The sequence below is a fragment of the Chiloscyllium punctatum genome, chromosome 12, assembly GCF_047496795.1.
Source record: "Chiloscyllium punctatum isolate Juve2018m chromosome 12, sChiPun1.3, whole genome shotgun sequence".
NCBI classification, from domain to species: Eukaryota; Metazoa; Chordata; class Chondrichthyes; order Orectolobiformes; family Hemiscylliidae; genus Chiloscyllium; species Chiloscyllium punctatum.
Window position 1 is genome coordinate 22,485,382 of NC_092750.1, and position 24,525 is coordinate 22,509,906.

At 38.6% G+C, this 24,525-nt stretch overlaps 1 protein-coding gene across 1 annotated transcript in view; it reads left to right on the top strand.

The window, feature by feature from the left end:
• Nucleotides 1-348: 348 nt before the first annotated feature.
• LOC140483693 (5'-nucleotidase domain-containing protein 2-like) overlaps nucleotides 349-24,525 on the top strand; it is a 64,074-nt gene continuing 39,897 nt past the window's right edge. The window contains exons 1-5 of the mRNA XM_072582083.1: nucleotides 349-740; nucleotides 13,983-14,167; nucleotides 15,612-15,686; nucleotides 19,555-19,610; nucleotides 20,569-20,662. Of these exons, the coding sequence (XP_072438184.1) occupies nucleotides 482-740; nucleotides 13,983-14,167; nucleotides 15,612-15,686; nucleotides 19,555-19,610; nucleotides 20,569-20,662 (669 nt within the window). The 5' untranslated portion in view covers nucleotides 349-481. The remainder of the gene's footprint in view (nucleotides 741-13,982; nucleotides 14,168-15,611; nucleotides 15,687-19,554; nucleotides 19,611-20,568; nucleotides 20,663-24,525) is intronic.

Sequence of the window (24,525 nt, forward strand, 5' to 3'; positions counted from 1 at the left end):
TTCTGACGCAGGCTCTAGTAATGGAACATTTTCTATTCACCTGTGACAGGGGGGCCTCTGCCTTTTCGACATTTTCTGTCTCAATTGCAGTTGCAGACTGTGCATGTTTTTATTTCATTTATGATGAAAAGACTGATCACCGAGGGAATATGATTTTTTTTTCCAGTACATTCAGAACTGGCTGCACCCGCCAACATTTTCTCCAGTCGCTTCCGACGAGAAACAATAAATTAACATGTGCCCTCCTCCATCGGCTGTGAAAAAGGGGGATTTCCCAATTAGGATTGGTTCCCAGCCGCAAAGGCAGGGTTTTGATTGGAGAGTCCTTTGTTTGTTGCAAGCTCTTTAAGCCCGATCAACCGAATACGATTAAAGGCTGATCCGTGCTGTAAAAGGTTGGCTTGCAGTAACGTACCCTTTCAAGGCTTAAAAGGTACTCCTTTACTGCACGTCTTGCACGAAGGAATTGCCAGGCAGCACCATGGCTAGCTTATTTATCAAGTCTCTGTCTGCATCTTTGCACTGGAAAACGCTGAAGTTTTCTACTGCTAGTTTAGCTGCGGCTTTTTGCACAAAAGGTGTTGATGTGCTGCCCTTTGAAAGCTCTGAGAAGCGCGGTCAGGCTTCTCCACATAGTCCAACGGATTCCACTGACACCAGCAGATCCAGTACAACAGGGAAGATTGAGAACAAAGTTTATCTGTGGAGCCGATACAATGAAATGAAGAAATTAGTCCATGGTAAGTTTGGCAAGGAATGATTATTGATCACATTGAGAACATTCTATTTACGTTGTATACCTTGCTTTTCCTGATTTATGTTAACGATCTAGATCTTGGTGTGCAGGGGACAAATTCAATGCTTGCAGATAACCCTGAAACTTGGAAAAAAATTTAAAATGTGAAGAGGATGGTGTGGAACTCCAAAAGGACATTGATTAGTTTGATAGGATGGTTGGTAGGTGACGCTCAATGCAGAGAAATGGGGTGATGCCTTTGTCGGAATAAACATAGAAAATAGGAGTAGGCCATTTAGCCTTCTGAACGTTGAAAGACTATTTGGTGTGGTATAATTCTGAAGGGAGTATAGGACCAGTGAGTTTTTTTTTTATTGGGGGCATGGAGCAAGGAGGTAATGGTGAGTTTGTATAAGACATTTGTTAGACCTTTTTTAGTTAGAGTAATATGCAATATTGTGGGTACCATGTTACAAGAAAAGTATAAATGCCTTGGAGGCAGTGCAGAAACAATGTATAAGAATAGTTTCAGCAATTTGCAACATCAGTTATAAGAATAGATTGAATGATCATAGAATCTCTACAGTGTGGAAGCAGGCCACCTGGCCCATCGAGTCAACCCCAAACCTCTGAAGGGCATCTCGCCCAATGTTCTTTAAAAGCACCCTTGTGAACATTACAGGACCCTGAGACCATCAGAAGTAAAACTGCAGACTGCTTACGATCTGAGGTTTATAATTGCCTCCATTCATGGGATTAATATGGGATTCATAGATAAGCATCTAGACATGTGGCAATGTTAAACAAATGCAGCAGCAACAACATGTGAATGTAAGATGTTAATTGGAGGTCAACATTAATGGAACGATATACTGAATGATGTTAGGTGAGGACTTCTGTGTTGCTGTTTGAGAGTTGGTTGTGTGGAAATTGTTTTTGGTGTAATCTGAAGTGATAGCTACTGTATTCATGCAAATTCCCCCTTTTTTTAGTAGTTTGCTTTAAATATATGTAACAAAATATTTTCAGTTAGCAAATGTAGGTAATCAATGTGTATTTAGAGGAGAGGCACAAACATGTAACAACAGTTATGAGAAGAAAAAGACTTCAGTAAGGAATTTTGTCTAGCTATTGTGGTAACATCTGAAGAGAAATCCAAGTTAATGTTTCAGGCCCAGTAACCCATCTTGGAGAACTGAGGAAGGGTCACTGGACTCAAAATGTTAGCTGATTTCTCTCCACAGATGATGTCAGACCTGCTGAGCTTTTTCAGCAATTTGTTTTTGTTTCTGATTTTACAGCATCTGCAATTCTTTCAGTTTTTGTCCAGCTATTGTCTTTGATTCAATAAAACTATAGAAAACTGAGTAGAAATCATCTCCAAAATTAGGTGTCCAGACACATGTAAATAACATAGTCAAACAATTCCCTCAATGACTCCAGCAATGGAGGATCTGAAGAATTCATCTCCTTCCTTGTTACAGATGGTGTTCAGAATTTTAATTGCTATTTTGTTTCCCCTGGCTTTCGATAATCTTTACAGTCAAGGTCAGATTAACTGGCAGCTCTTCAAGGTTTAAATAGAGAGGATGAAAGAATTTAGCTGAATACTTGTGTTTTTATGGGACCCTCCCAGGGTGAGGGACAATTCAAGGTGAGATGGCAAGCCACCTTGCAGTACCAGTAAGAATTGATTACAAGAAACTGGTGGCTAACATAAAAGAAATCCAAAAGTATTCCATTGGCATAGATAGTAAAGGATGGTAAAAGAGGAGTTGAGCTTTTTAGGGACCAAAATATGTAATTCTGCATGGAGACTGGTACTAAATTAACACTTTGAAATTGCCTTTACTAAGGAAGATGATGCAGATCAAATCATTGTGAAGAAAGTGAGAGTTTAAGAGACTGGATTGACTGAAAATTGATATGAAAGAAGTAATTAATGTTAATAAGTCACCAGGACTGGCTGAGATGCATCCAAGGATGCTCAGGAAGGAAATGGTGGAAACTGCAGAAGCACTGATCAAAATCTTCCAGTCCTCCCATACAGTCCTTCCAAACAGGGATGGTGCCAGAGAACTGGACAGTTTCAGACGTTTGGCCCTTTGTTCCAAAAAAGTCTTAAGGCCAATGACTACATAGTGAAGAAGCTTTTACAAAAAAATATTATTTGGGGCAACAAAGCACCTTGTTCTGCAAACATGAGTTAATTCAGGAAAATTAACTTAGATTTATTAAGGTCAAATTTATAATTAAAGTTTTTTTTGATCAGATTACAATTGGTAACTTATTTAATATGGTGTACATGCACTTTCCGTTTTCATTTGACAAAGAGGCACACAATTGTTGTGATGGGAAAATTAGAACTCATACTATAAAGTTGACATTGACAGCATGAATACAAATTGATTTTTGTCATCAGTTAGACTTGTGGTTAGTAATTGTTTTACGGCCTGAATAAAATAGGTTTCCACACTTGCCTCTATAAGGATTCCTATTTTTCTTGATCTTCTTATGAAAGACTTGTACTTCGATGTACAGATACTGTTTCAAATTGACTCCACTTTGAAGTGTCAAAGTTAGATTTTAAAGTCATTAATAAAGCATTCACGATCCTGGGTTTTATAAATAATGGGTCAAGCGTGCCATTTCCCCACAAACCAGCCTCCTACATGACCAAATTGCTGTTCTAACTGGCACGTTTTATAACTATGAAGCTTAGGCAACATATCTATGTCACAAGCCACCTGAGACAGTTAATGAAGATCAGATGGCAAGACATTTAACTAAAAAATGACCTGTTATTAATGGATGCTCTGATTATGAAGGTAGTCTATGATCAAGCTTTAATTGTGACTGTCTATCTCCTTGCTGAGAAAATCTCAAGACTTTTTTTGTTATGCATTTACAACTGAGAATTCATGTTCTGATGGATGGCAAAATAATTCTAAAGACTGCTCAAAAAAATGTTTCTGAACTGTGGAAAATAGATGTCAATAAGTAGGAGCAACTTTCTCAAAGTGACAATCATTATGAATATGTCTGACACTGAGGTCTGTCAAATTTCTGATGCTGCATGGACAGTAAACATCAGTTGAGGAACTCTTCCCTGAAAAATAAATGATTCATGCCCTGGTATCTCTGGATCCACTATTAATCTATAGATACTCATTGAGCAAAGATCACACTGCTGTCATTTTGAATTTACTACAGAAAATTTATTTGTCATCTTTGGTTTTGGAGAACAAGCAAGTGGACAAACCCAGTTGTATAATTTACTTGTGGCAATTAAAAAGTAAATTGAAGGTGCTGAAAACCTGAAATAAGAGAAAGATCTCACTGTAGGAGAGCACATTGGCACTGGAAGTGAAAAGAGATTACAATTTCAGATGTAGGCCCTTCTCACTATCAATCGTGGCAGTGAAGCAGGGGCTAATGATATCCAGAAATGTCATTCTAGTCCATTTTCATAAGCATTGAGCAGCTTTATTTTGAAATCCTTCATATCATTTTGGTTTTGGTATATATAATCTTGTATATTTAAAACTCCTAAACATATCCCCAATTGAACCTGATTGTTATATGCTGGACTGAAAATTATAATTTCACAACTCTGACTTCACTTGTAGCAACATTGACGTACATCACAGTTAACTGGAAAATGCTATTTAAATGAAATAGTCTGATGCTCTAAATCTGTTTCCAAGTTCCTATGTAATAGGTTAAACATTTTATAATTCCAACATTGTGCCTCTGCTGTACAAATGTTGTAATTTCATGACAGTGGTTTGAAAGCTGACAAACAGCCAAATGTATGGACTTCTGGTGAGTACAAAGCAGAGGTCTATCCTCTGAGAAACCTTTTTTAACCCAAAAAAATACTAAAAGTACTCTTTTTTTTTTTTTCCTTGCAGTTAAAATCTTGTAAATAACTGCTTACTGATTTCAGTGGATTACATCTTTATTAGGCAACGTTTATAGCCTTGTACTAGAAAGAACATTAATCTTTTGAGGTCAGTAGGGGCGGTTGAAGAGAAGTGAACCGATTTTCTCTTCTGCTAAATTGTGACAGACTGTTGAGGGAGTGTGAAAAATGTTGTCTAATTTGTAATGTTGGAGCTAGAGCTAATAAATTATGTCTCTAGTGTACATGGACTTAACTAAATGTTAACTATTTATAGACTGTTATAACCTACTCTGGGGCAATTGTACTGCAATATTTGGAACTAGTTGAGCTGACAGAAATACAGGGTACACTGGTTAAACCTCAGAATTGATGATGTATGGTTTGTCGTGCTCAAATACCCAAAATTATTCAAAGGGAAATCTGCAGTGAGTTTACATTGCTCTCAAACAAAATGATTTGATATTTACACATTTGAATGAATCTTTTAATTTGGTAAATCTTGGATGTACAGCCACAAACCATAATCCTCATTTTAAATATTTGTGAATCAGTTGGGTTGGCTGAAATGTCGGCTTTTGCCCGAAACGTTGATTTCGCTGCTCGTTGGATGTTGCCTGAACTGCTGTGCTCTTCCAGCACCACTAATCCAGTATATGAAATGTTTCAGCCACTTACCAATCAATGAAGTGGTGAAGATTTGCAAGAATATGGTCAGATGTTTTGGAACTAATTTTAAATTGGGTGCATGTTAGGTAGCAGGTGGATTGCCAATTCCCACAAGATGAGATGTGTGCCATACTAAACTTTTTTGAGGCATTTACACTGACTTCCTTTGCTTCAACAGGTGAAAATAACACTTTGAATAGGGTAATAACAAGTCTGCCTTTTCCTGAATTTGTTCAGGCTTTAGGAATATTGTGGGATGTTCTTTATGAAAGGTCTCTATTTTAATGAGGTAGCTTTTCTTGTATCTAGGGAGGTTACTGAGAACTGTTATATGCAGCATAGAAAATATTGAGGCAAAACTCTTTAGAACATAGAACATAGAACATAGAAGAATACAGCGCAGTACAGGCCCTTCGGCCCTCTATGTTGCGCCGATCAAAGCCCACCTAATCTACACTAACCCACTATCCTCCATATACCTATCCAATGCCCGCTTAAATACCCATTGGAGTTTTTCTACCCAAAGATATTTAAGCACAAGTCCACTGGAAGATTTTTGATTTTATAAAAAGCATTGGCTTCAAACATGTGATTTCTTTTAGCTAACTTGATAAACTGTGTGGCAGCTTGTTTATCTGCCATTCTTACATGATGCATAAATCAATGGAACAGTGAGCATTAGTGTACATTAGTCTTAATAGTTTTTTCAGAAATTTTTAAATAATTCTGCCTAATTTTGGACCCTGTGTTTAGTTATTTTCTCCTAATATTCCTATTACCTAGTACAATGGGATCTTGATGAACTGGGCCTGTGGGCTGAGATTAGATTAGATTCCCTACAGTATGGAAGCAGGCCCTTCGGCCCAACAAGTCCACACTGACCCTCCAAAGAGTAACCCAGCCAGACCCATTTCCCTCTGATGCTATGGGCAATTTAGCACAGCCAATTCACCTGACCTGCACATCTTTTGACTGTGGGAGGAAACCCACGCAGACACTGGGAGAATGTGTGCAAATTCCACACAGTCGCCTGAGGCTGGAATCGAACCCAGGTCCCTGATGCTGTGTAGCAACAGTGCTAACCACTGAGCCATCGTGCTGCCTGAGGAATGGCAGATGGAGCTTAATCCAGATAAATGCAAACTGTTGTATTCTGGTTAAACAAAACAGGGCAGAACTTAGGGCATTGAGAAGTGTTCTCAAACACTGAAACCTGGGGTGCAGGTATGTAGTTCCTTAAATGGCATCACAGGTAGACTGGGTGGTGCAGCCAGTGTTTGGCACACTTGCCTTAATTGGTCAGAGCATTGAGTACAGGAGTTGGAACATCATGTTTCAGCTGTAAAGACAGTGGTATACAGCCACATGTGGAGTACTGCATATAATTCTGGTCAGCGTGCAAAAAAAATTTACAAGGATGTTACTGAGACTGGAATGTTTTGAGTCCTAAGGAGAGGTTGGATAGGCTAGGACGTTTTTCCATGGACTGGAGCAAGCTGATGGGTAATGTATTAAGATTTATAAGGGACGTAGATAAGGTGGAGAGCCAAGTTGTTTTCCCCAGAGTAGGGGAGTCCAAATCTAGGGTATAAGGTGAGAAGGAAAAGACTTAAAAGGGACCTAAAGGGGTAATTTTTTTCATGTAGGGTGGTACATATGTGGAATGAGGTAGAGGTAGTTACAATTACATAACTTATTTTAAAAACATTTGGACACTAATAGGAAAGATATGAAAGGAAATTGACTAAACACAGGCAAATGGAATGAGTTCAGTTTAGGAAACATGGTCAGCTTGGATGAGTTGGACCAAAGAGCCTGTTTCTGTGCCCTATGATGCTATGACCTCTCTGCTGTTCTGATTTTATCACTAGTTTGCATTTGTAAAGTACAATTTTTTAAAATAAAATTTATTATCTTTTTTAGAAATAAAGTTCTGGTAAAACTCATCAGGTCAGGTTGTATCGTGGAGAGAGAGAAATTAGTTAATGTTTTGTTCTGTGGTCTTCTGATGCATTGAGGAAAGGTTTAGTTGTACAGTATAGTAACAGGTTTTGAGCAAGTTAAAGTAAGGAGGGAAACAAAAGGGGAAGGCTGAGAGGCTGGAGACCAGAAGAAATTTGATGACAAAAGGTTTCAAGGTGCCAGGCTAAGCAGAAGTTGGACTAGGACAAGTGAAGAAACAAAACAATCAAAGGAGGTGTGAATAACAATCTTTTAATGGCTGCTATCTAGAAGCAAAACTGATTTTTTATTTTAAAAAACGTTCTATTTGTATCGATTTGATTGTATTAACTATTTCCAGTTCTGAGGAAAGGCCATCAACTTGAAACTTTTTTTTCCATCTCAACAGATGTGCCAGACCTGCTTAGTATTTCCAGTGTTTTGTGTTTTTATTTCATGTTTCCAATATCTACCCTTTTTTTAAATAAAAAGCAAAAGTACAAGGTTGTCACATCTTTTCTGTTTTTGAATCTGTGTTCACTAATCAATAAAATGAACCAGGCAGGAAAGTCTGGAACCGTTACCGTTTTCACCTCATGGGACCACTTCTGTTACCTCTGCAAAAGTTAAAACACACCTACCTGAGGCTGTAAGAATTTCCAAAATTCTGCTCTAGCTAACCATATTGAAATGGAAAATTTTTATTTTTCGTAGTTCACACCATAGAAATAACTGGGAAGATTTTGATGCACTCTCTGACCTTTCCCACTTCCTCTCTCCACCTCAAGCTTTCCCACAAATGCCAAATGTGCATGCACACATGCAAAGATTTTTGTTTTTGCTTCTATACTTGGGAGCTGTTATTATATTGACTTTCTTACAGTAAAGCTTCAATTATCAGCACAACCTTAACTTGCAGTAGTATATTAAGATTGGCATAGAAGTTCATTTGAAAAGCAAGATTCAGCACAGCGCTTTAATGCTCAATGCCCTCTCAGCCTTGAAAATCTGTGCAATTTGCTATTATATGAATGAAGAAGAGAGAAAATATTATAATTTTAAATATGATATTCTGAAATTCTACATTTGCCTTATTGTAAAACAAGCTTGGACATGTTGGGCACTTGGGTACAAATATGGCAAGTGGAATATAATGTGACAAAGTGTGAGATTGTGTACATTTTGGTAGGAACAACAGAAGTGTAGACTATATTTTTTATAAATGGGGAAAGGCTTTCGAAATCTGAAGTGCAAAGGAACTTTAATTCTAGTTTAGGATTCTGCTAAGGTTAACTTACAGATTCAGCTAGTGGGTTAGGAAGGCAAACGTAATGTTGGCATTCATTTCAAGAGGGCAGAGATGTATGTTGAGGCTGTATAAATCTTTCTGATTAGATTTCCATTAGAATATTGAGCAGTTGTGGGCCCTATATTTAAGGAAGAGTGTGCTGTCATCAGAGGAGGCAAAAATGAGGACTGCAGATGCTGCAAATCCGAGTCTAGACTAGAGTGGTGCTGGAAAAGCACAGCAGGTTAGGCAGCATCCAAGGAGCAGGCCTGCTCCTCGGATGCTGCCTGACCTGCTATCATTGGAGGAGGTCCAGAGTAAGTCTACAAGAATGATTCTGGGGCTGAAAGGCTTGTCGTATGAGGAGAACACGCGGATTCTTCATCTGTACTGAAGAGTTTAGAAAGGTCGGGGAGATCTGACTTGAAGCTTACAGAATACTGGGGTCTGGACAGAGTAGATGTGGTGAAGATGTTTCCACTAGTAGGTGAGACTAAGAGCTGAGGGCACAACTTCAGTGATGGCTGAACCCTTCAGAACTGAGATGAAAAGGGAATTTCTTTGGCCAGTGCATGGTGACTCTGGAACACTCAGTGCCTCAGAAGGCTGTAGAGGCCAAATCATTAGTGTATTTGAGGCAGAGATAGGCTCTTGATTAGTAAGGAGGTCAAAGGTTTTTGGGAGAAGGCAGGAGAATGGGTTTGAGAAACATATCAGCCAAGATTGAATGGCAGAGCAGACTTGATGGGCCAGATGGCTTAACTCTGCTCCTATATCTTATGGTCTTATGTTGGTTTTCCTGAATGCATTCACATACATTTTTGCACATCCAACTCCGAACTTTGCTTTACTGTTAACAATGTGACAAAGGTGAAAATGCTTCCCTTGTCAAATATTATTCTATAAAGCAAATCTTCTATTGTGTGGTCAAAGACTTTGTAGAATATTAGTAGAATAGAATGTACTATGGCTAACCTTTTTGCAAACAAGTAGGATATTCAGTTGACATTCTTCTTTACAATTGTTTTACTAAGGTTGAGCTAAAGTTTTGAATCTTAAAGTAATTTTCCTTTGAATGGTAAGCCATGATATAAGAATGGAAGGAGTGTTTTTGTAAGGTGTGTTCAGGAGAGTTTCCTAACTCAGTACGTTGACAGGCCGATGAGGGGAGAACCCATTTTGGATTTGGTGCTCGGCAATAGCCGGGGCAGGTGTCAGATCTTGCGGTGGGAGAGCATTTTGGTGGTAGTGACCACAACTGCCTCACATTCTACATAGCTATGGAGAAGGAGAGAAGCAGGCACAATGGGAGGATATTTAATTGGGGAAAAGGAAACTGATGCTATCAGACATGAGTTAGGAAGCATGGATTGGAGCAATTGCTCCATGGAAAGGGCACTATAAAGACATGTGGAGACTGTTTAAGAAACAGTTGTCACGACTGATGCATAAATGTGTTCTTCCTGAGACAGGCAAGAAGGGGTAAGATAAAGGAACCTTGGATGATGAGCGCAGAGGAACTTCTCTTCAAAAGAAAGAAGGCAGCTTACGTAAGATGGCGGAAGCAAGGGTCTTGCTCAGCTCTAGAGCATTACAGGCAGGCGTGGAAGGAGCTCAAAAATGGTCTGAGGAGAGCCAGGAGGGGGCATGAGAAAGGCTTGGCAGGAAGGATTATGGAGAATCTCGGCATTTTACATGTATGTAAGGAATAAGAGAATGATCAAAGAAAGAGTAGGGCTGATCAGGGATAGCATAGGGAACTTGTGTATAGAGTCTGAGGAGGTAGGGGAAGCCCAAAATGAGTTTTTTGCTTCTGTCTTTACTAAAGAAAAGGACTTTTTGTAGTGAATGAAACCATTGAGGAGCATGCAAGCATGCTGGAACGGATAGAGATTGAGGAAGCTGATTTACTGAAAATTTTGACAAAGATTGACAAGTCGCCAGGGCCAGACCAGATTTGTCCTCTGCTGCTTTGGGAAGTGAGAAATGTGATTGCTTCGCTGCTTGCGAAGATCTTTGCATCCTCGCTCTCCACCGCTCTCAGGAGTTGTACCTGAGGACTGGAGGGAGGCAAATGTAATTCCAAGAAAGGAAATGGGGAAATCCCTGGCAATTACAGACCAGTCAGTCTCACATCTGTCATCTGCAAGATGTTAGAAAGGATTCTGAGGGATAGGATATATGACCATCTGGAAGAGCATGACTTGATTAAATGCAGTCAGCACAGCTTTGTGAGGGGCCGGTCATGCCTCACAAATCTTATTGAGTTCTTTTGAGGATGTTACTAGACAAGTTGAGGGTCAAGCGGTGGGTGTGGTGTATATGAACTTCAGCAAGGCATTTGATAAGGTTCCCCATGGTAGGCTCATTCAGAAGGTCAGGAGGAATGGGATACAGGGAAATGTTAGCTTTCTGGATACAGAATTGGTTGGTCAACAGAAGACAGCGAGTGGTGGTGGAAGGAAAGTATTCTGCCTGGAAGTCTGTGGTGAGTGGTGTTCCACAGGGCTCTGTTCTTGGGTCTCTACTCTTTGTAATTTTTATTAATGACTTGGATGAGGAGATTGAAGGATGGGTTAGCAAGTTTGCAGACGACACAAAGATTGGAGGTGTTGTTGACAGTGTAGGCTGCAGTGGGACATTGACAGGATGCAGAGATGGGCTGAGAGATAAATGTGAAGTGATGCATTTTGGAAGGTCAAATTTTAAAGTTGAGTACAAGATTAAAGACTGGATTCTTGGCAGTGTGGAGGAACAGCGGGATTTTGGTGTGCAGGTACATAGATCCCTTTTAAAATTGCCACCCAAGTGGACAGGGTTAAGAAAGCATATGGTGTTTTGGCTTTCATTAACAGGGGGATTGAGTTGAGGAGCTGTGAGATCTTGTTGCAGCTCTATAAAACTTTGGTTAGACCGCACTTGGAATACTGCGTCCAGTTCTGGTCGCCCTATTATAGGAAAGATGTGGATGCTTTGGAGAGGGTTCAGAGGAGGTTTTCCAGGATGCTGCCTGGAATGGAGGGCTTATCTTACGAAGAGAGGTTGACTGAGCTCGGACTTTTTTCATTGGAAAAAATAAGAAAGAGAGGTGTGCAAGATAATGAGAGGCACAGATAGTTGATAGCCAGAGACTTTTTCCCTGGGCAGAAATTGTTAACATGAGGAGTCATCGTTTTAAGCTGTTTGGTGGAAAGTATAGAAGGGATGTCAGAGGTGGATTCTTTACAGAGTTGTGAGAGCATGGAATGCGTTGCCAGCAGCAGTTGTGGAAGTGAGGTCATTGGGGATATTTAAGAGACTGCTGGACATGTATATGGTCACAGAAATTTGAGGGTGCGTACATTAGGTTTACCTTACATGAAGATCAATGGTCGGCACAATATCGTGGGCTGAAGGGCTTGTTCTGTGCTATACTGTTCTATGTTCTATATTCTATAACTATCCATGACATTGCAAATTTTCCACATGCAAATTTCAATGATGCAAAAGTTGCAACAGTTCATGGTTTCATCTGCCATGGTTTTACATGCTGGTTGTTGTAACCTAGAATGTAATTTTTATCTATTGACAGTAACGTGATTAAAAGGTAATTGAGGTTGGAAAATAAAGATTGCAAGATTTCAAAGTCTGGGAGAATGGAATGGAGGATGAGTAGCTCTAATAATGAAGGATGACAACATTTTAAGATGCAGTGAGAAAGGGCTTGGTTCAGAACCCCAGGAAGTAGAATCTGAGGAGCTGCAAATCAGGAATGATAAGGTTCAGAAAGCACTTCTGTGCTGGTTTCTTTAGGCTACTCCTATTAGTGTTTTTCATCTGTTAGACTGAGCATTAGCAAGAATTAATGAAAGTTGGAAAGAAAAAGAAAACAATCTTCTTACAGGCTGGAGAAATTGAAATAAGGATTAGTTTATTTAAATTATGATTCCATGACAGCTGCTCCTGCAATACATTGTAGAACAACTAGAGAATAAAGCAAATTTTAATCTGGTATTTAATTTGTAATCTCAGTGGAAAATCCTTGGAAGTAATCATCATAAAATTTCTGTTTGAGGGTGGTATGTTTAAGTTCTGAAAAACTTATACTCAACAAAAACAATTTACATTGTGAGGGAAGATTTGAGTGAATAAACATGTTGAATGATGCAATGGGAAATAAAATATTCAAAACATTTTTCATGTAAGGTCAGCATGAAAGATCATTCGTGACTTGAATATTTTGTCAGAAAATACATAGAGGCTAACATTGCTCAAAGGACTCTAAGGAAGGGTGTTCTTGCCTTGAGGACAGTAAATGTCTACTGTACTGAACTGGTTCGTGGGCTGTGAAAATCAGCAGATGGTGAGGGGCTGATTTTAAATTGACCGTCTCAACTCTGGAATTTAAAAGAATGAGAAGTCCTCTCGTTGAAATAAACAAACAGTATTCTGAATAGAGGTTTGACAGGATAAAAGTAGCATTAGGGGAAGTCATACTGGTCTTGAAACATTAACTCTTTTTCTCTCTCTGTTAAGCACCAGCCTTACTGAGTTTCTCCTTTTTTTTGTTTTAATTTCAAAATGCCAGCAACTGCAGGATTTTGCTTTTATTTACTGGAAAATGGGGGCAGAACCTCTGGAGTAAGGATTCATAAATTTTTGGATTGAGATAAGAGTTCTTCGCTTGGAATTTTTAGGCATTCTCTAACCCAGATACACGTAGATGCTTTTTAAAAAAATGTACTTTTCCTTTCACCGGTTATGAGCATTGGTGGCTAGATCTTAATTGCTCTTAAAGTGTTGGTGAGCCAATGTATCACTGAACACGTTGGGGTTTTCACATAGACTTTTTGGTTTTTCAGATAATCCAGGGTTAATGGGAATGGGCAAGAAGATGGATTTGAGGCAGGAGATCAGACCTGATTTTATTGGATGACACAGCAGGCTCTGACACATGGTCTACAGCTACCCCAGTTACCTCTGTTCTGAAGTCCTCCTCCATCTTGAACATCTTGCGTATCATTATAATGCAGAAAACTTATTGCAGCAATGTAATACAGTTGAAATACTTTAATATTCACACAGCATCATTTTAACATGCTCATTTAACCTTCGCTGTACCTAGTGATTATTTGTGAAGAAGAGAAACAAGCTTAAAATATTTGGTAGTTTGAATAGTCACTTTGTGGTTGCTGATCTTGTAAAAGGTAAATTCCTTTTTAGAAAAAGGAAGAGATGTTTGTATGGTTTTTTGGTTTTCTGTTGGTCACTTTTCTCATTTGATACCTAACGCAACTTTTACTTTATTCTAAGCTAATAGGATTGGCTATTTAGCAGAATTTTTTTTCACCCTTGTAACTTTGGAGATGTGATAGTTCTGATATTTTACTATGTGAAAGTAGAATGCTACAGTTTTAATTGTTTAGAATTTCATAATTAATTTGTTACAACTTTTTTTTTTCTAGAACTCATTCCCCCAGGAATTTGCAACCTCCTCAATCCTGCAAACATCTATTCCAATAATGAGGTTAATTTAGGGAACATTGAAATTTATGGATTTGATTATGATTATACTCTGGCGCAGTATTCCAATTTGCTGCACACAATGATCTTCAGTACAGCACGAGAAATACTTGTTGATCAATATAAGGTACTTGCTGCTTTTAAAAATAATTATAGAAATTCTTCAAGCTCAGTGCTATTAAAATTACATTTGACTCATAAAATAATGAATCATGTTAACAGATAATGGAAATTAGACACTTTTTTTTGGTTTTTGTTTTATGGTACATATGCTTACTATTAAAACTGAATTATCCAGGGTTATAACAAATAAAATTGAATTTGACTTGATCTTTCATCCTAGGTAGCAGCCACTGTAGTACGTTCGAAGTTTACATTCTGATTTGTTTTGAAAGGGGGAAGAGGGTCGAAGATGTCCTAAGTGAGCATGAAAATGGAGTTAGCTGAAGTGAACTGGGATATTAGACTAGGCGAAAATGAAGACCTGCAGATGCTGGAGATTAGAGTTGAGAGTGTGGTGCTGGAAAAGCACAGCAGATCAGGGAGCATCCGAGGAGCAGGAGAGCCAACGTTTTGGCAAAAGCCGTCATCCGGAATGAGGCTGTGAGCAAAGGGGGTGGTGAGATAAATGGGAGGGGGTTGTGGCTGAGGGTGAGATAACTGAGTGCGATAAGTAGATGGAGGTGGGGGTAAGAGGTGGGAAGGAAGATGGACAGGTCATGAGGGCGGTGCTTGAGTTCGCAGGTTGCGTCTGGGATAAGGTGGTGGGAGGGGAAATGAGGAAACTGGTGAAATCCACAATGATGCTATGGGGTTGGAGGATTGAGGCGGAAGATGAGGTGTTCTTCCTCAAGGCGGTATGTGTGGCGATTTGAGGCCCAGGACCTGCACGGCCTTAGCGGAGTGGGAGGGGGAGTTGAAGTGTTCGGCCATGGCACGATGAGGTTGATTGGTGCATATTAGGCTAGCAGGTACGTCAGACACAGCAGCAGACTTTTAAGCAGGATATTTCGGACTATTCTGAATAAATAGATTTCTACTCCAACTTCTAAAGGGAAGGCCCACCGTAATCTCCAACTGTATATAAAAGCAAAAACCTGAATCATTTAATCTGCCTTTCTAACGTGAAGATGTGTATCTTGAGATTTTTTTTAAACCTTTTGCTTACAATTGCTTTTTATAATGCTTTTTTTTAAAACCTGAGCATTGAATAAGGACACCATTGTAGTCAGGCATAATTTCCCATTGATCAATGTGGAGAATAATTAATGGCTAGAGGTGGCCCCCTAATGATGGTTATTACGTTAGTTGTACAGTGCTTCTGCTACAGAGTAGCAACTAGCTAAAATTAATTTGCTACTTTCTAGCAAATGTAGGCTTAAAGCATTTAATTATAAAGCACCTAAATTGTTACACTAAAAAGCTTTTAATGCTGACAGATAAAGCTGTGTGCTCTCTTCTGAAACCCAAAGAAAAATGCTTCAGTTTCTAATATGAAGCAAACGATGGTGTTGTGCTGTTTGTTTGTTTGTGACTTTGAACCTTGTATTTATCTCCATTATTCATTTTAGTATCCAGAAGGAATAAAGAACTATGAATACCAAACTAACTTTGCTATCAGAGGCCTTCATTATGATGTACGGAAGGTAAAATGCAACTTCCTATTTTTGAAATTGAATGTTTTCATTAACAAGTCTTTTATTGTATGCTAACAAATGCAAAATGTAGTCTTCCAAACCAAATGTAATTATCTTACTTGCATGTCATACCATATGAACATATTCATACACAGTTCGCCAACTCCTAATAGAATTCAGAAGCCTCATTCATGAAGATAATACCCCATCAAGTTGAGTATATGTATACAGGAGTGCAAGGCTAGCCAGTCCAAATGAGGAGCAAAACAAAATTTACATGCTCTAATTGCTCTTTAACATTGTTTTGGTTTTACCAATTAGCTTAAAGTCTGGATTGTATGCTATTGTTCAATTTTTCTCTTGCATTTGTCGTTCCCTGTCCTATTTTCCACCCCCTGTTCCGTCTTTGTCTTCTCTTAATTTCTTAGTCTGGCCAAATGCATTCCCTCTTTTTGGTTTTCCCCTTTATTTTACCTCTGTCCATCTTGCATTCTGTTTCTCATTTCTTCTCTCCTTCCATTATTTCATCTTGGCTCAGTTTCTATTTATTTCCCTCCATTTATATTTTTGTGGTCTCTTTCTGTTTCTAATCCAAGTTTTCTCTTATTAATTAAACTCTTTAATTGGGTCTGAAATATTTTGAAGTGGTAGAGTCTACATGTGAATGTATTAAACAGAATCTGTTTCTCAGTCTCCGTATGTTGGGATCTGCTGTGACTGAGGCTTAACTATTTCATTTGGAAGCTTGTGTAATGTCTCTGTAATCCATGTGACTGTGAATTGCATCCATTCTGTTTTGTTTCTTATATGAATTTACAGGCTGAAAGTTTGATCTTGACCATAGAAACACCATATGTCCTGATTTATTCCTTTTCCAGGATATGTGTGGTCAACTGTGGTGCAGTAGACACTTTTTTTTTATCCACAGAAGAGCCACAAAATAGATCAACCATTACGCTGCATGAAAAGAAATGATAACCTGTTCAGTGATGGTTAACCAAAATGTCAATTTTTAGGTGGATTAGGTGACTTGGAAGAGTACCTTGTCTATTGTCTGTTTACATAACTGTGTGTTGTCCAGGGCCAGAACAGTAAGTTCCCTTTTTGGTGTGGATTGAATCCTCCTGTCTCATTTACTACTTGTGCATCATTATTACTTTAAGACAGACTATACCAGTAAATTGAGACCAACTGTAAACCAGCAATCCAGTTTTTGTGAAATATATAATTTTGAAAGGTGTGCATATTGCTGTAAGGAGTTTTAACATTTTCTATTGCTTCCTTTTTTAATGTAAATATTTTGGGCATGAATTGTTATGATCCCAGCTCATGTTACTACTGAACAAACCCGATCCCAGACTGTACTCTGGCCTGATGGATTACTTTTTGAAAAATCTGTATGGTGATCTTCTGCTGAAATAAGCCAAAATGCTGAGATAACAGTTTAAAATCAAAACAGACGTTTATTAGGCAACAGAAATGAAGATACCAAAACATTCCAGCAAGTCAAGCTATTTGCATATAACTCCAATTGTTTTTAGATTTATTGTCACATATATAAATACAGTGAAAAGTGTTTGTTTTTTCACATGTTCATACAGTGTTGTCACACTCTGGTACCTTTCTTGAAACATTGATTATACTTGACATTGGTTAGAGTTTCTGAAACATGCTCTGGGGTTTTAGTTACAGTCCTCTGCCGCTGCCACTCCATGACTGTCACATCCAAGCTGGAGCTGTGAGAATGGGGATGCATTTATTCCGTTCCTTTGCTCTCTGTTTCTCCAGATACTGCCACTGGTCTGCCATCCGTCCTTCTACTCCTTCAGGAGCCTAACGTGTGTACAGTTTAACATGCTGTAATGGTTCCACCAGCCTCCCCTTGCAATACTCTGCTGACTGTCAGTGGTCCAGTCTTGATAAGGCTATTTAGACTGAGCGACCAGTGAAACCTTTTGCACTTCCACATCCCAGAGATGGCTACCCCAGTGACTTGGCTCGATAGGTGATTATTCCTGTCTGCTAGACATGACCATGTTTTATTGTTCATGTGCAGTTTAATTGAACCAATTTACAAAACCTTGCCTTTCCCTAGCTTCTACGGGCTGCCACTCTTCAAAGATTTTGAAGCACAAAGATAAAATCCCATCTGTTCCTGGCACCAAATTTTTCTTTCACCAATATGAGAACTGTAGAAGTGGGAGAGAATTCCCTTTTTACTACCAAACTGATAAGTTTATAATTCCTGGTCTTGAGACCTTGAGCCAATCCCTTGACTATTCATAAACTTTCTTAACTTCAGATAAACTCCTACATCTTTCTTAACAAAGCACTTCTGATCTGGACATTTCAAATTAGAACCATTACACTGAGAGAACCTATCTCATTTCTCCAGGAGGAATTGTTCCTACATCTTACCCTAGACAGGACCTTTACAAACATTCCCCCAAAGGCATTCCAGACTCTGTTTTTCCAAATCAAAATTTTTTGCTTCTACTGAACCAGTAGCAAGCTTTAATTATGTTTTTAAAACAATTCCACTGTCTGATTAATAATGGGATTTTTAAATATATCAACATAATTTTATCATTCCAGGAGTATCCCAACCAGCTGCTCTCTGACACATACTGATTTTAAATCATGGTTGTAAAAAGATTGACATGTTAATTATTAGTCCTTCATACACCGATCAAAACCCACTTGCCACTAGTTCAAACTCCAAATTCTAAATTAAAAGGTATTTTAAAATACAAATCACATACCTAAAATCACATAACTGAACTGTTGAAATGTGGCTTGTTTGAATTAATTGATTTATTGCCATTCTAGAAAATGAGCCAGTTGCTTCCTTGACTTTTTTAAAAATTCAAACTGCATATGATGTTTGCTTTTTTTAAAAAAGGACATGAACAAGGACAGCTGAAAATTGCTTGAAAAGGTGACTTCCTTTCAAAGCTTTTCATCTCATCAATTCTGTACTGCCAAGTGATTATTTGTATACCAGAAATACAGGCAACCTCTTGCCATTCCTCAGCTCCTTCAAAGATTGGCACATTGATGGCTTAATGGCAAGCTAACCTATCCAAAGGAAACCATAGAGAAGGCATCCTATTGTAACCAAGGTGATTTTTTTTTTTAAAAAAAGGTATGAATGTACCTCTGTATTTCAAACTGATCTCAAACAATAGAAACCATTGCTTTACCACATGGTCTGCTCTCCATTAATACATTTTTGTAAATATTGCAAATTCATTGTTAGGTAATCTTTTGAGCTGAATAAACTTGACAACATTTCAATGTAAATCCTACTTTGCAATTTATTACATGTCTCTGGAATAGGTGTGATTTGAACCCCAGCCTCCTGGGTCTGAATCAGGGAAACTACCACTGCACCATACAACCTCCCCTCCATCTGTTTTGTCCTTTTTTTGCTTTATACACAGAAATACAGTCTCCCATGACTGAGCAACATTTGCAACATCAAAGCAATGTGACTTTTTTTTTAAGTTACTTATTACTCATGCCTGGAGCAGGAGGGATTTGAACCTGGCCCTCCTGGTTTTGGGGGGCAGGGGGGGTAGGGACACTATCACTACACCACAAAGTCCTTCATAGTCTGCTTTGTAAAGGGCTCAGATGATGAGTTCCAACGTAGGAAGCCATTGCCCTTCACCAACAGACTCTATAAGAAGGTTAAAACGGTAAGGTAAAAACAATGACTGCAGATGCTGAAAATCAAATACTGGATTAGTGGTGCTGGAAGAGCACAGCAGTTCAGGCAGCATCCAACGAGCAGCGAAATCCCCATGAGCCTTGAATGGTTATCACACTGATGTTACCAGTTCAGCACATGAATAAATATTTTTTTCCTTGGCAGGGATTCCTAATGAAGATTGATGCTTTCCACTATGTCCAGTTAGGAACTGTGTACAGGTATGATGGTCTACAATACTTAACACACACTTAATTATGCAGGAAGAATACCAGTCTACCAAGGCATTTAAATCCAAGATTAGGCAAGCTTGCATGAAAACTTGGAGAAGTTTGGTTGTAATGGTTAAGTACCTTGTTTGGAATATTTGGCAACCATTTAACCATGTAAATTTATGTTGAAGTTTTATGTTAAACAAAGTTAGACTTGGTGGTAATAAGTCTATTTGTATAGAATGTATTGGACTTGCTTATCTTTCTCTTATGAGATTGGCAGCTTGTGCACCAAAAGTGAAAATGCTCATGTTGGATTACAGTCATTAATGTGTATTTCCGTTTCCTTTTTATATAAAAAAATATTTTTGGTATATCAACATCACGAGAAACAGGCAGAAGTGTAATGATGATGTAATTGGACTAGTAATCTGTAACCCCAAGTTGATATTCTGGAGGTATGGTTCAAATCCCACCATGATAGTTAAAATTTTAATTCGGTAGAAAGCTGGCTTAATGGCAACCATTTAACCATTCTTTTACATTGTTGTAAGTTCTTTGTTTAGGGAAGGAAATCTGCCCCCATTGCCTGGTCTGACCTACATGTGACTGCAGACCCACAGCAACATGATTGACTTTTAACTGGGCATTTGGATGGGGCAATAAATGTTGCATTAAGTGACACCTGTACTCCATGAATAAATTTTTAAAAAGTTAACAAAATGTTCATTATTATGAAAATTTATTGAACTTTTTAAAAAAAAATCTATTCTTATTTGCCTCTTGGAAAGGTAATGATGAAATTTTTATCTAATTATCTATTGGCAGAAATATTCCGTTTTTATTTTAAAATGGCATTTATTTGGCCTGCTTTTTACTCTTAAAGTTTCACCTTCATATTTATTTCCTTGACAACATGCTTTTATAATTGTCAGAATTAATTACTTCGGTTTATACTTACCTACAGAGGACTCAGTCCAGTACCAGATGAGGAAGTATTTCAAATGTATGATGGCACTCAACATGTTCCTTTACACAGAATGAGTGATTTCTATGGCAAGGTAACTTTTTCTTTGATATAATCATTTTTTTAAAAAAAACTCAGTGATTATATGCAAAAGTTTCATTATTAAGCAGTAGAATGTAGATTCTGTTTCCTCTCCATTTTACCTCGTACTTGAGCTTCTGATTTCGGTTGCATCTTTATTCAAAGATGAGGAAAAGATTGGACCAACAGTGAAGTGGGGAAAATTCCAGAGCTTGGCACTTTGTGACCAAGTGAGAAATTATTGAATGAAGGCCGAGGAGTATCTGCTGCCTTGGCCCATTCTCTATCCTTGGTTAGAGACAAAAAAAACTGCAGATGCTGGAATTCAAGGTAGCTGAGCAGGAGGCTGGAAGAATGCAGCAAGCCAGGTAGCATCAGGAGGTGGAGAAGACAACATTTTGGGTGTAACCCTCTGAAGAAGGGTTACACCCAAAACATTAACCTCTCCTGATGCTGCCTGGCTTGCTGTTTGTTCTTTCAGCCTCCTGTTTGTCTCCAATAGTTATCCTGGCAAAATGTAGTACAGCAAACTTTTCCGGTTGAGAGTGCCAGATAAAACAAACTTATTTACCTCTAATACTGAAAGTTTATTGTATTCTGTTCAATTATTATAGTTTATTTGCCTCCATGTAAATATATTAATCAAACTGCCACACAAAATATCAACAGGTGATTGAATTCGAGGCCATTTCTCCTTAAATACCGTGATGTCTGATAATCAGTTGAGGGTGCGAGTGAGATGCCTGTCTGTCCCTGGTAATTTTTATTTAAGGCAAAGTTGCATTATTTATATTTATAGCATAAATAATTGTGTATACCTCCTGTACTGTTTCTATTACTTAATGTGTATTTTTACATTGATTATCTAGGATATTTGATCAACTGATGCACACACCTATAGGTGCTGGTTAATATAAAAACAATTGCTACAGTAGGAAAGATCGGACTAAGACTTCTTGAAAAACACTTTCCTCTGCAAGTTTAGAGTGTAGTTTATCGTTGTGATGTTTTGATAAGACCTATGATAAAATTTCACTTGTTTGCACCACTTTATCATGTTTCCATTTTTAGTAATGTTGTTGCTCAGTATATTCTGAAGTGTAAACTTTAAAAAAATATTTTAAAATGGAACACAAAATGCTATAACAGATTTCTGCATGAGGGTCATCTGATCTCTTGTGTGAATTGAAACCATTCTCCCTATCACAATCAAATGGAACATTCCAAACTGGCTCCATGCGATTTGCTGAATCTAATCTAAGGGTAGAATCAAATCGAATGAGTCATTCAAACTCCAAGACACTAGCTGCCTCAAATTCTTGAGGTGTAAAACCTATGCACCAGATGTTTAATCAATATACTAATCACCCTTTGTCTCCAAAAGGATTCTGAGTTTATGGAAGACATATGAAGGGCCCATTTGGTGTCTGCTGAGGCAGAGTTCCAAGAGAAAATCATTGGTTGCTTAGATGATTTGAAACTAATTTAATAAACAGAAATAGGTTGAAAGTGGGAGGTCAAAATAGAGAAGGACTTCCTCCAACTTGTTTCAACTTCAAGTTCTCCTGAAAACTAGAAATACATTCATAATAATATTCTAAGAATGTTCTGTATTGTGAGACTGTAATTTCAAGCACCAATTTCATTCAAGAAACTTCAGCCTGTTGTAAGAGAATGAGAAAATGTAACAGCATATTGCAATCATTGGTGTCTGATTTTTTTTTTCATTCACGCTTGGAAGTGGGCAGTGCTGGATGGGCCTTCATTTATTGCCTGTCTCTTGTTGCCCTTAAGAAAATGGTGATGAGTTGCTGCCTTTAACTGCTATAGATAGACCCACAATGCCGTTAGGGAGGGGATACCAGGATCTTGATCTAATGACAATCAACAATATGTTATCATAATCAGTGTGATAAATGGCTTGGAGGAGAACTTGCAGCTGGTGATATTCCTATGCACTGCTACCCTTATCTTTTCTAGATGGGAATGATGATAGGTTTGGAAGGTGCTACATAAGGAGCTTCCGAGTTCCTAAAGTGTATCTTGTAGATTTTATGTACTACAGCCTCCGTGTCAGTGATGGAGGAAGTGGATATGGTGCCAACTAAATTGGCTGTTTTTGTCCGGCATGGTATCAAGCTTCATTCATGGGATGTGGGTATCATTGACTGGGCCCATCCTTCAGGGCAGTTAAGAGTCCATTGCAATTGATCTGGAGTCGCATGTAGGTCAGACCAGGTAAGAACAGTACTTTCCTTCTCTGAAGGATGTTAGTGAACCAGATGGGTTTTTTTCTGACAATCAGCAAGAGATTCACATTTGTCATTCTAGATTTAGTTTTAGTTGAATTAAAATTCTACTGTCTGTTGTGATGGAATTCAAACCCAGGTTGTCAAAAGATTAAGTGGGTCTCTGGATTCGTGGTCCAGTGATAATACAATTAGGGTATCTCCTCCCCCAATTAATCCAGGCAAGTGGGGAATCTTGTATCACACCCCTGTCTTGTGCCTTTGTAGATGGTGGACAGGTTTTGGAGTCAGGAATTGAGTTACTGGCCGCAGTATTTCTAGCTTCTGCCCTGCTTTTGTAGCCACTGTGTTTGTGGTAAGAGCTGAAAATGTGTTGCTGGAAAAGCGCAGCAGGTCAGGCAGCATCCAAGGAAAGGAGAATCGATGTTTCGGGCATAAGCCCTTCTTCAGGAATGAGGAAAGTGTCCAGCAGGCTAAGATAAAAGGTAGGGAGGAGGGACTTGGGGGAGGGGCGTTGGGAATGCAATAGGTGGAAGGAGGTCAAGGTGAGGGTGATTGGCCGGAGTGGGGTGGGGACGGAGAGGTCAGGAAGAAGATTGCAGGTTAGGAAGGTGGTGCTGAGTTCGAGGGGATTTGACTGAGACAAGGTGGGGGAGGGGAAATGAGGAAACTGGAGTTCACTGTTTGTGGTAACCCCCCCCCCACCAGGATGTTAATAGTGGGGGAATTTGGTGACGGTAAAGCCATTGAACATCAAGAGGCAATGATTTAGATGCTGTCTTATTGCAGATGGTGATTGCTTGATATTTCTGTGACGTGAATGTTACTTTCCAGTTTTCAGCCCAAGCCTGGATATTGCCTGGGTCTTGCAGCATTTGGACATGTACTACTTTAATAGCTGAGATGAAAATTAGAAAGTGTTGATGACCTTTCTGACTGCACGTGCAATGTTTTTGTGTACTGCTCTTGCTTTCTTTTAATAAAACACATTCTCCCCATTCTATTTGAATCCAGTCCTCTGTTTCATGCTTTTATGATTTGATAAGACTGTTGTAGTAGGGAGAGAAGAATTGCAGTCCAGTCAACACTGTCATTATTTGGACAGATTTAGAGAGACTAATCCATATTGATTTTTGTTTTTCTGTTGCTGAGCAGGACGATGTTCAGCTTCTATACCTTTTTTTTTTCCTCTGTTTAACCTGGCTGAGATTGGTATCTTGTCTAGGTGGAAAAGGAAGAAGAGAAAACAAGCCACTTCACTCCATTCAGCACTACAGACCAAGTGCTTTGTTGAACAGCGGACCATTATTTTGTCCTCAGTCTCTGACATTTCCTGGCAGCCAGAGTAGACTCAAACCGAATGCTTTGCTGTAAATAGCAGTTGTAATAAACATTTTGGCAGCTTGGATGTCACCAGGTTTTTTATTTCAACTTTGTAGACCTGGGCTTATTTATCATCTGGTATTTTCACAAAATATATTTTTTAAAAATATGTCACCCTTTTGTGAACCAGTAATTACCAGTATGTTTACATGTAAAGTTTAAATATGGAACATTGTGTTCCTACACAAGGTCATACTCACTCATTGTTAGAGAATAGATTTAGTAAAGGTCTACATTGCTATAA